The sequence below is a fragment of the Arachis duranensis genome, chromosome 4 (genome assembly GCF_000817695.3).
Source record: "Arachis duranensis cultivar V14167 chromosome 4, aradu.V14167.gnm2.J7QH, whole genome shotgun sequence".
NCBI lineage: Eukaryota > Viridiplantae > Streptophyta > Magnoliopsida > Fabales > Fabaceae > Arachis > Arachis duranensis.
Window position 1 is genome coordinate 102345755 of NC_029775.3, and position 12656 is coordinate 102358410.

Sequence of the window (12656 nt, forward strand, 5' to 3'; positions counted from 1 at the left end):
ACGACGCTGGAATCGTGCGTTTAGCACAATTTCAAGCGACGTGATCGCATGCCTCATGCGATCGCGTCACCCCCTCTTGTATCTGTTCTACGTGATCGCGCGACCCAAGCGATCGCGTCAGCCACATTTCACTCTAACCACGCGACCGCGTGCTCCACGTGATCGCGTGGATTCAAATTTATACCCCCTGCAGCAGCGCCACCTCCAACCACCACCACCCTTAACCCCCGTCCTAAACCTTCCCCCCATTCCCCCTAACCTTACCGAAGCCCCTGCCCCCTAACCAGCCGCCACCGCTGCCGTGTCTTCCTCCTCCGCCGTGACAGCCGCCACCACTGCCACCCCCAGCCGCCTCTCTGCCCCAATCTCCTTCATTAGCCTACCAGGTTCCGCATCACGTTACCCTTCTATCCATTCGTAGTTACTTCATATTTTTCTGTTTTTGTTCATATTTAGGCTAATTAGATATGCATGTTGTAGTGGATTCTAGGTTGTTAGGTAGCCTAGGATGTGGTTAGTGGATTTAGGTCTGATAATTATGCTGTTCGTGTTTATTGCTTTATGATTTTTGCAATTCTGATGATTCTGTGTTGTTGCTTTTATTCATATGTTGTGCTTTCTTATTTCATGCTGCTTTTTACATTGCCTTTTTCTATGTTCATACTCCTTATATGTGCTTGCAGCTATGTTTAATTTTGATTCATATGAACTGTTTTGCTGCTGTTTATTTTCCGGAATAGTCCAATTTTAGCCGGAATGCTGCCCAAATTTTTGCAAAATGTTTCCATTCATGTCTTGCTTTTGGCATTTTCGACTGTATTTTCATTAGTTTCCCCAAACCAATTCATGAATACCCGGGCACGCATTCTTATTCTCTTTGATCTCCTGGCTCATAAATTGCATTTTTGATGTTTGATTCTAATTTTTGCTATTTCTATATCTATCTGAATCTTCATCAACCTGTTTTCCTTGTTTGGTTATGAGTTACCTGTAGCTTCTAATTATGAATTACATTTTGGATTGTGAATTCTTCCTTTCAAACCTTTAACTCCTATACAATCCTTAATACCCTTTTACTTAACTCATTTTCCTCATTCTAATTCTCCTTTGCCACTTTGTGTTTCTTTTTACTATTTGCCTATTTGTTTTCCTATTTTTATTATATCCTGGTTTTCTGTTTTTCAGGATGTCAGATTCCCAGAGAAAGGGAAAAGGAAAGGCTACCACTGGCAAACGTAAGAGAGGAGATTCTTCTATGTCTGTCATAGATCTTCTGCATGATGCCTTTTGGCGGAAAAACACTTTACCGTCCAGGAGAAGGATGACCAGCTGCTCTCTGCTACTGATCCCATAAAGTTTGCAAACCGATACTGTGAGCTGAAGTATCCGGTGTTTGCAACCTCCAGGAACCTATACCTGGAGAGAACTCTGAAGATCCCAGGAGAACTCCAGCAATATACCTCTGATCAGATCAAAGAAAGAGGCTGGTTCTTCCTGGAGAGAAACCTGGCTGAGGTCAATGCATCTTGGGTAAGGAAATTTTACTGCAATTACCTCATCACTTCCCTGGATGCAGTAAACCTAAGAGAAAAGCAGATACTGGTCACTGAAGAGGCCATTGAGGACCTTCTGCAGCTCCCACCCAAGTTCGATCAGCCTGATGGGTACAAACAAACTGAGGAGGACATGCGTTTCATGAAGTTTGATTGGGATGCTGTCAAGGCCAGGATAGCCCTTGACCCGACTGTTCCGTGGGAAATGAGTCAGGACACCACCATGCCTAAGGGAATCAAGCGGGCTTACTTAAATGATGAGGATCGGCTATGGCATCAGATCTTGAGCAACTATGTTATGCCGAGTACCCATGAGACAGAGATACCAGCCGCTATGGTCACCCTCCTTTGGTGTGTGATGGAGGGTAAGGACCTGTACCTACCACGCTTTATCCGGTCCTACATGGCCAGGGTCCACGTCCGATGCACTCTTCCCTTTCCCTATTTGGTTACACAGCTGGGCCGTCGAGCTGACGTGCCTTGGGAGGATGCCGATGAGAGGCCACCTGCTGCTGTGTGCAGGAAGATTATTCCTCACAGTAGGAACTTTCTGGCTTTGGGCTACAGACCCCCACCCTTCCATGCTACTGACGAGACAGCTACACCTTCTGCTGGTCCTTCTTCCTCCACAGCTACCCCTGCTACCACTACTGCACATCCACCTGCCTCGGAGCCAGTTTATCACCTAGTGCACCGCTTGTTTCAGCAGCTAGACAGGATGGAGCGCCGCGACCGGTGCCGGTATGAGAGATCTGAGCGTCGCAGCCGGCGACGTTATGAGCACCTGAAGTTGTTGATTCGATCTGGCGGCGACATCCCCTTCGAGCCTGACACACCATCAGAGCCATCTGGGGAGGAGGAGGATGCGCACGAGGAGGAGACCCATCCTCAGAGAGAGGCTGCGTAGGCAGGCTCGGAGCAGACTGCACCCCAGCAGGAGGACCCACCTCAGATTCAAGCTGCAGATCCCGAGATCCCTATACAGTCAGCACCTCTTCTGCAGCAGCCGGACCCTCAGACCACCACCACAGAGACTCCAGCTACCCATCCTTCCGGAGCTGACACTCCTTCACACCCAGCCTGAGTGAACATCGAGGACGATGCTTTATTTTAAGTGTGGAGAGGTCGCCATCTCTGGCATACTATTTTGGTGAACCACTACAGACCCTTCTTTTTTTATTTTGGCTATTTTTCTGTATTTTTCTCTTTATTTTTATTTTTATTTTCTGAGTACTTATACATTGCTACTTTCATGTAGTTTTACTCTATTTCTGCATTTTGCACTTTAATTCATATTTTAGCCATTTAGTTTAGTTTGTAGTTTTAACTTATTAGCTATAGAGTATGTGGATTAATTAGTATAGTTTACCCTTTTGGCATATAATAGTTTAATTTGATCAAAATAAAAGGAGTAGACTAGAAAATTTAAACAAAATCAAAACAATCCACACACTTTGTATATAGAGTATTACATCATGTAGTTAAGTTAACAACATTTCATCAAGGACGAACACTAAAACTTTAGCCATCCAATATATCTTACATTGAGAATAATGGGAATTTTTAACTAAACCTCCATGACATACATAATTGATATATGATTTTTGAGCTAGAGAACACACAGCCTGTGAGTTTTGAGCTTAATTGTATGGTTACATTCAAACCATAATTTTTATTCCTGTGTGTTCCATCCTTCTTTTTTATTCTGGTGTTCTTTGCTTTGTTTTAATCTATATGTCCGAATATAGAATATAGGTACATACCAAAAGAGTAATTGAGGCCTTGTTTGATTTTAACTCACTTATCCCAAATAAAGCCTACCTTTTACATCACCCTTCTCAGCCCCCTTGAGCTTTAACCCCCTTGTCTTATAACCACATTACTAGCCTTAAGCAGAAAAACAAATTAAAAAAAAATCCCAAGTTGAATCCTTGGTTAGCTTAAGATAGAAATTGTGTAATTGTTTAAGTGTGGGAAAAACTTTATGGGAACATGGATGATAGAAACAAAGGTAGAAGAGTTGAAAAGAATAAATATGTTTTGGGAAGCATGCTCATGTAAAATTAAAATAATTAATTACCATGTGCATTTAAAAAAAATGCAAATTAAAGCAAGTGCACATGGAGCAAAAAAATAAAAATAAAATATGAGCATGTAATATCAAAAGTGGGAAAAATATGGGAAAACAGGTAAAGAAGCTTTACTTTAGAAATTATGTATGTTAGATGAAATCTTAGACTAATTAAGGATTCACTTATTAGCCCACTTAGCCTTATACATATACCCTTACCTTTACCTTGGCCCCATTACAACCTTAATTAAAGACCTCATGATTTTTGGTATGTCTATAGTTTATAATTGTTGATTGGTTAGATGAAGAACAAAATTATAGAAAGTAAGGATAAAAAGAAGAATAGAGTGATTAACCCAATAAACATTGAGTGACCAGAGAGTAAACACAAAATCTAGTAAGGGTTCAATAGCTCATCAACATATATCTGTGCTTAAATTACTAATTGTCTTGCAAGTTTGTAAAATATTTTTCTTTCCCATCTTAATTGTAAAAGTGCTTTATTATTATCTAAGGGTCGGCTATGTATATACGACTCCTTGAGAATGTGAAGTAATTTAACTACATGTAAGCTTTATATATGAGTGAATAAATTAGAATTGCATGATGCATTTAGTTAGTTGCATTTAGATTAGAATTGCATTGCATGGCATTCAACCACTTCAACCTTACTTTTTACCTTGGATATAGCATGAGGACATGCTATTGTTTAAGTGTGGGGATGTTGATAAACCCATATTTTACGATATATTTTGTGCTTAATCTGAGTGATTTATTCAATCCTTCACCCACTTATTCATATTAATTGCATGGTTTTACTTTCCCTTCCTTATTATGTGATGTCTGTGAAAAACATGTTTCCTATGCTTTAGAATTAATTATTTTAATTACCTTTATTTCCATTCGATGTCATGATTACTGTGTTGAGTAGTTTCAGATCTTCTAAGGCAAGAATGACTTGAAGGATGGAAAAGGGAACATACAAAAATGGAAGGAAAGCGTAAAACGGAGTTTTGGAGAAACTAGCATCCACGCGATCGCATGAACGAAGTGACCGCGTGCCAAGAGCGAAGAAGCAGCGACGCGGCCGCATAACTGACGCGACCGCGCGCCTAAAGAAGAACACCTATGACGCGGCCGCATGACTGACGCGACCGCGCGACAAAGAAAACTCCAATCGACGCGACCGCGTGATCCACGCGGATGCGTGACAGAGGCCACGCACCAGAAATTGCAGAAAACGCTCATAGCGGATTCTGAAGCCCTTTTTGGCCCAAATCCAAGTCCAGAAAGCATAGACCAGAGGTTATGAAGTGGGGGAATACATCCATTCAGAGAATCTCCAAATTTTTAGTCACTTTCCATGATTTAGGTTTTAGATGTAGTTTTTAGAGAGAGGCTCTCTCCTCTCTCTTAGGATTAGAATTAGGATTCCTCTTAAAGGACTTAGGAATATTTTCATCTTCTTCAATTACAGGTTCAATGTTCTTTTATTTATTTTCCACTTTTATTTATCACTTTAGTTGATTATCTGATGTTGCCAATTTGGCTTATGGATTTCTATGTTCAATCTAACTTCCTATTTGATATAATTTGAGATATTTCAGACTTATGATTATTTTCTCTAATTTATGTTATTGATGCTTGTGCTCTATCCAAATTATTTTCATTCAAGTAGATTTTATTCCCTTTTGGTCTTGGTTAAGGAATCAGTAACTCAGGAGTTATCTTAGCTCAACATAATTGATAACTGTTATCTTTGCTAATTGAACTGGACTTCCAATTTCTCATACCTTGCCAAAAGTTTGCTTTACAGTATTTATTTATTTTAATTGTCATTTAAATTACTTGTCATACTTCTTCCTTAATTCCAAAACCCCCAATTTTACCTTTTTCATAGTCAATAATAAGAACATACCTCCCTGCAATTCCTTGAGAAGACGACCCGAGGTTTAAATACTCAGTTATCAATTTATTTAGGGGTTTGTTACTTGTGACAACCAAAACGTTTGTACGAAGGAATTTTTGTTGGTTCAGAATCTATACTTACAACGCAACTTTATAAAATTCTTTACTAGCAAAAATCTTAACGTCAGAGGAACTCAGACTTTTCTCTTGATCAAGATGTATTACGTTGTTGTCAACGCTTATGTGTGCCAGATAACCCCGACTTGAAGAAAGCTATTTTGGAGGAGGCTCACAATTCTAAGTATACCGTTCATCCAGACTCCAATAAGATGTATCAAGATTTGAAACAATTGTTTTGGTGGGAAGAAATGAAGAAAGACATAGAAATTTTTGTTTCTCATTGCTTAACTTGCCAACAAGTTAAATTGAACATCAAAGACCTGCTGGGTTATTACAACAGATTGAGATACCTGAATGGAAGTGGGAAAGGATTACGATGGATTTTGTAACAGGTTTACCTCGTAGTTTTAAAGATTTTGATTCAATTTGGGTAATTGTGGATAGAATGACGAAGTCAGCTCACTTTCTTCCGGTGAAAACAACTTTCAGTGCAGCTCGGTATGCTCAACTTTATGTTGATGAGATAGTTAAGCTACATGGAATTCCAGTGTCCATTATTTCAGATCGCGGGCCCCAGTTTACCTCTCATTTTTGGAAATCTTTTCAAAAATCATTAGGAACTCGTCTAGATCTTAGCACAGCTTTTCACCCTCAAACTGATGGGCAATCAGAGAGGACGATCCAGATATTGGAAGACATGTTAAGGTGTTGTGTTCTAGATTTTGGTGGAAATTGGGACAGCTATCTACCTTTGATCGAGTTCTCTTATAATAATAGTTATCAAGCCAGCATTCAAATGGCACCATTTGAGGCTTTTTATGGGAGAAGAAGCAGGTCACCTATTGGGTGGTTTGACGTTGGTGAGGTTAAGCTTTTGGGGCCAAATTTGGTACAAGATGCGGTTGAGAAGGTTCGCATAATAAGAGAACGTTTATTAGCAGCTCAGAGTAGGTAGAAGGCTTATGTTGATAACAGAAGGTGTAACTTAGAGTTTTCAGTGGGTGATCAGGTATTTCTGAGAATGTCGCCTATGAAAGGAGTGATGAGGTTTGGGAAAAGAGGCAAGCTTAGTCCTCGATACATTGGTTCATTTGAGATACTGGATAGAATAGGTGCAGTTGCTTATTGCTTGGCACTACCATTAGAGTTGTCTATGATTCATCCAGTTTTTCACGTATCAATGTTGCGCAAATACCTTCCAAACCCATCTCATGTGCTTGAACCACAAGCCATGGAGCTAAAGGAGGATTTATCATTTGAAGAGGAACCAGTGGCGATAGTTGATCGCCAAGTAAAGAAACTATGCTCAAAAGATAGCATCTGTGAAAGTTGTTTGAAAGAATCATTCGATAGAAGAAGCAACTTGGGAAGTGGAGGATGCCATGCGCGACAAATATCCGTATTTATTTGAGTCTGAAGGTAATAATCACATCTATCGTAGTATATGAGTTCAAAATTCGGGGACCGAATTTCTTAAGGAGGAGGGAATGTTATACCCACAAAGGAAAAAAAAAAGAAACAGAAGTGCATAGTCACGTGGGGGGCACATGCCCCACTTAAACCCCTTCCCCCTTCTTATTCTCTCGAGCCTTCCGTGATCCCTCCCTCTCTCTTTTATTTTCATTTCCTTCATACAAATCAAAACCAAACCCTCTCTTCTCCTTCATCTCCTCTTCCATTCCATCTTCTTTATTTCAAAATCTTCATCCAACCACACACACCAGATTTTATTTTACCCTTTTATTTTATCTCTATATTAATATATCATCTATATCCAAAGTAAATTTCTATTTTTCACAACCCCAAATCAAGAAATTCATACCAATGAGTAAAGGGAGCATTCAACTTCCGAGTTTCTATTATTATTGAGGCTTTAAGATAACTCTTTGACTCAATAATTAGCCATATCTCCAATTTTTGTCATCTCTATATTTATGGGTATATATAAATCTGAATTAGGGTTGTTTTGGGTTAGAAAATTTGGGGCTTTTGTCAAGGTGAGTAAGATTATATTAATTGACAATATTAGTAGCTCACAAATATCATTATTGTCGTATTTCTAGAGTTGTAGAATTATTGGACATCATTTGGTAACTTGTTGACGCGCTCAGAGTTGCTTCCGGTTCTTTGGAATCAAGTTGTGAGTGGATATTATATCTATAATTGTTTTTAAATATATTATTATCAATATCTATGTTGAATAATTAATTTTGGAGTTTGAAAATATTTTATTATTGTGATTTCTGAATTTTTGAAAATGAATATTAATTTGTGAAACTTACAATTTTATAAAAATACACACGAGACGATATTTATATATTTTGTAAAGTATAAATATTTTCTTATTTGACCTTATTTAAATTTTAATTAAATTTTAGTATGCAATCCTATATATATTAATTTGCTATGGAATTTAGTAGTATGTTATAAGCACTAGAGATTTTTATAAGTGATTTGGTTTGGATTGGTTTGGGAGACTCTGACTAGAAAACCGTAGTTAACGGCAGTTATGACGTTAACCTAGATGCATATGGCTCAGACCTCAGCTAGCAGGGGCGTTGCTAGCCTAACGTGTAGGCCACACGTTGGATCTGTTATACCGTAAAGGCACACTAGAGGAAAGGGCTACCCTTAGAGGTGGAGCCGCCCTAGGTGTGTAATATTTGATTTGATTTGACTTCTGGAATGAGAACTCCCATTTCAGTTCATCCGCTTAACTAATTATCTATTGTTTGTATAATTAATTAATATGAATTTCTCATCTCTGAAAAGAAATATAATTTTCAAGGTAAACTCTGTATTGTCTCGTGTGAGTTATAGATGTAATGTTTGCTCACTGAGTTGCAAAACTCACCTTATTATATTCCCATGTTTTTCAGATACAGGAGTCATTCCAGGTTCCATTCCACCAGCCTCTCAGTAGATCTTAGTCATTTTGGTGATCCCTTCTTCTTTCCAAGGGCTAAGTAATTATGTAATGGAACATTTGCTTAAAATCTAGATTATGTCAATGCTCCATATGTCACAGGCAGGATCCTCGTGTGGGTTATGTTATTTTGAATCTTTAACTGTTTAGGTAGTGATTATGTTGTGGATATAATTTAGAGTACGTTGTTGTTGTTGTCTTTGGAAATGGAGGTTTATTATTAATACAGGGAGTTAATATTTATGTTGGTAAGGTCCTAGAAACAGAGGAAATTCTGTCCGTTTTTTCTGAAAATTTGATCGTTTGGCTTGCTGAGGGACTTGTCCCTTGAATGCCAGTCATGGCTTGGTTCGGGTCATGACAACTGGAGTCCGGAATAATGCTGTGAACGACTTCCTCTTATAAGCGCGGACAGGCCCTATCTCATTTACAAGCATGCATGTATCTCGTTTACACTATAAACGAGATAAGGTAGGAGAATTTAAATCGATAATTAATTTTATAATTATTTATTTTGATAATTATTATATTTATTTTATTTATTTAAATAAAAAATCCGAATAAAATATCCACTAACACACAATATGAGTTTAGTAGTCCTTGAGAAGAAAAATTGAATCAAGGTTGTTTCATATTTTTTTTTTTACATTTTTGTTATTAAGTGTAGTAGAATAGGCTTATGTAGGTGATTTTTCATTTTCTCATTCCAATTTGGACAGAACACAGAAAGGAAAAAAACAAACAACTATATATCTTGATTCAGTCTTTGAGTATAATGAGACTTATATCTAATCTTTATTATAAAATATGGTGGAATTGTTATTATAATCGAATCAATTATAGTCACCAATACTAATGAATTACATACCTAATTTATCTAGTACTCTAAAATTTGCACCAAGCTCAAAATCACTAAGATTATACCTAGATCAAATATTAACATTCAGTTTCTAGGGGCTTGCTTAAATGGAAGCAATGGTCATACCAACTGCCAAGAGAAAACAATGAAATACTACTTTGCCACAACCAGAAAACTAACATTGTTTAAAGCTTTATTTGAATTTGATTAATGTTGGATAACCTTTTAAATTCCCTGGTCAATTCCCAATTCTACTACTACATTAAGAGTACAACAGAAGGAGGATAAAAACTATCCTGCTGAGACCAAATAACTCTCAAAAGAAATAAATAATAACTGTAGAAGGTAGAGACCAAATAATTTCTCCTATATTTCGGCAAGTTACCCTAATGTGTCAAAAATTGTTTTCTAATACTCAAACTTATAATCACAAGATCATGGACAAAATAAATTGGAGAACAAATATATTAGGAAGTTACAATTCAACTATCCAAGTATCCACATTGGCTATTTTCAAATGTAGGACATACTCCAAATTTCCAAAAATTTGATAGAGGCATGTTAGGACATACTCCAGTAATCCTGAATTCAGTAACGATGCAATTCAACACCCTTTTCCTCATTCATCATTCAACGGGTTCATCTACCTCAAAAACCTTCCTCAGTTTGTCTTCATCTGATTCAAAGACTTTCCTTGCCTGTTTCAGCTCTTCATTCATGGACAACAATTCTGTACATCGATTAAGTTTTGGCAAATCCTGTAGCAGTATAAGAAATTGGGATTAATCCTGAACAAAAATGTTCAATCATGAATTCGATCAATGTTTATGGATACTTGAAAGTTGCAAAGTTGCAACAAATTCTGAAGTATTAGCCTCTTGACAGTACAGCTCTTTATATCATGCCTCAAAGCAATTGAAGACAAAATGGTGTTAAAGGCAAATCATAAGTGCATTTTCTTGGTAGTAAAAGCCGTGGATTTGGTATTGGGACCGTTACATGATTTGACATGTTTAACTAGATTGTTATCTAACTACTCTCAATTATCAACTTCAGATTAAGACAACTCCATGTGAAATTCTTTTATGAACAAAGAAGTACCTTGCGAATCAAATAAAGGAAATCCTCAACAGAAAGCTTCCCTCTCTGTGATCCAATATCTTGAGCTTTATGTACCTTCCGAAGGAAAAAATTTCAAAGCACAAAAATAAAAGCTTCAAATTAATCCACAACACTGTAATTCAGTTGAACAAGAACAATGAAAAAGTTAGGTTTAAAAAATAAATAAATTAGGTTACCAATTCCGTGACATATTCCACAACAATATCCTCCATAAGTGCCACACTTTCAGGAAGAGGCTAATTGTGCGAAGCATAAAAGAGATCAAAGTTTAGTATACATTAACATTCACATCCCAAAAAGTAATTAAGATGTAACACAAGGTTAGGGCACTTACATTTGGATCATCTCCAAAGCCGTACATCATGTGCTGCACTGTTTTAGCAAGCATAAGGAAAATTATTAGTGACAGTTACATGCATAAAAGAAACGTTTTTCTTTTTCATCTTAAAAAGAAAAAGGGAAACAGAAAATTGCAACGAAAAAAAAAAACAGGAGGTTGGATAGGAGTGGTTACTAACGTTCTTTTTGGAAGACTCCTCTTTTGCGCTTTGAAGAAGTTTCGGAAGGTTGAAAAGAAGCACTTCTTGGTTTCGACGAGCTTCCACCACCGGAACTGCTCATTCTTCCGCACAAGAAGAAGAAGGAATGAACGACGATGAGTTCGGATTTCTTCTTCAGATTCTCGTTTGGTGTGGATAGTTTTGGAGTAACTTCGCTGAAGATCCTGCACTCTTGAGAATTCAGATTCTTCCTTTCCAATTCACAAGCTGTTTTCTATGATAATCGGTAACAAATTCAGGTCGGATAATTTTTAGCAACAAGAAAACTTAACTAATTGATTATTCAGCAAGACAGCAACAAATGATGATAATCATTAACAAATTCATCTCACTGATGATTTTCAGCAATAAAAAAACTAGCTAATATTTTCAGCGACAAATTATTCAAGGTTCGGTGATGATAACCAGTAACAAATCATGTCAGTGATGATTTTCAGCCCAAAAAAAAAAACTAGTTCCGTGATATTTTCAGCAACAAATTCAACTGTCATCAACAAAATCAAAGTGCAGTCATGAATTACAGCAACAAAACTGAAAAAGATAGATCATAGGAATGTGTTGGAACTCACCAATCGGGGACCAGCTTGTGGTTGCGCGAAAGAAGCTGACGGCGGCGGGGAGGAAGCTGACGGCGAGACTCGAAGCAAGAAGACCAGCCCGGAGACCTGCTGGTTCTGCCGCCGCCGACGATGAGCGCAAGGAAAGCGCGCGACTGAGTGTGAGACGATGATGAGACAGAGAGCGATGATGACGACCAGTCCCGGGACCTGCTGGTTCTGCCGCCGGCGACGACGAGCCCAGGGAAGGCGAGCGAGCGCGACTGAGTGCGAGACTGGAGACAGTGAGAGAGAGCGGAGACGAGAGTGGGAGAGAGCTTGAGTGCGAGAGCCAGTGAGCCACAGTGAGTGAGTGAGAAAGCTCTAGCTTCAGTGAGCGAGTGACGAGAGGAAGGAGACGTTCAGGGATGAAGAGAAACGACGTCGTATGCTCGTATCGAGTGGCGTGGAAACTGGAAAGGGGAAATCTTGGTGGGATTATGGGTATCCGTGGAGAGAAGGGTGCGATTGCGTTGATGATGATAATGATCTGAGTTGGGCTTTTCTTTCTAGTCAAGTTCTATGACCAAAATTATAAAGCAAACATTCTCTTCACATTTTTAGATTTTTACATATCACATGCCAGGCCTTAGTCCAATGTTATTATTATGTGTGAGTGGGTCTGTGTGTGTTTGTATGACAAAAATAAAAACTTAAGGCTTAGCTAGATGAAAAAGTGGATAAAATCCTTAAACATTATAGATATAAATGTGGTGCAGATTAATTTATCATGTTTAGAATTGAAGAGTGTTTATTTCATTTAATAAAAAAAATTACAGATCCTCCAATATAAAGAAAACAAAAGCTTTTACATATCCTCATTCACCACATTTTGAAGGCAAAAGAAAAAGAATAATTGGTTCAAAAGACTTTTAAAAACGAAAGAACAACAATAAGGAACTACACAATTACAATCTTTCAAAAAAAAAAAAAAAAAATGG

At 37.9% G+C, this 12656-nt stretch overlaps 1 protein-coding gene across 3 annotated transcripts; it reads right to left on the reverse strand.

The window, feature by feature from the left end:
- Positions 1-9749: 9749 nt before the first annotated feature.
- On the reverse strand, positions 9750-12234 carry LOC107485344 (transcription initiation factor TFIID subunit 13). Of its 3 annotated transcripts, none has more exons than XM_016105859.3 (6): positions 11689-12234; positions 11078-11326; positions 10894-10931; positions 10736-10795; positions 10539-10613; positions 9750-10195 (listed from the first exon to the last, which is right to left on the reverse strand). In XM_016105859.3, exons 2-6 carry the CDS (start codon positions 11178-11180, stop codon positions 10064-10066), a joined length of 408 nt encoding a protein of 135 aa, XP_015961345.1. In that variant the 5' UTR covers positions 11181-11326; positions 11689-12234; the 3' UTR covers positions 9750-10063. The 3 variants fall into 3 exon arrangements, with proteins under 3 accessions (XP_015961345.1, XP_015961348.1, XP_015961346.1); XM_016105862.3 differs by having other exon boundaries at positions 11078-11283; positions 11689-12069; XM_016105860.3 differs by having other exon boundaries at positions 11078-11333; positions 11689-12035.
- Positions 12235-12656: the final 422 nt, after the last annotated feature.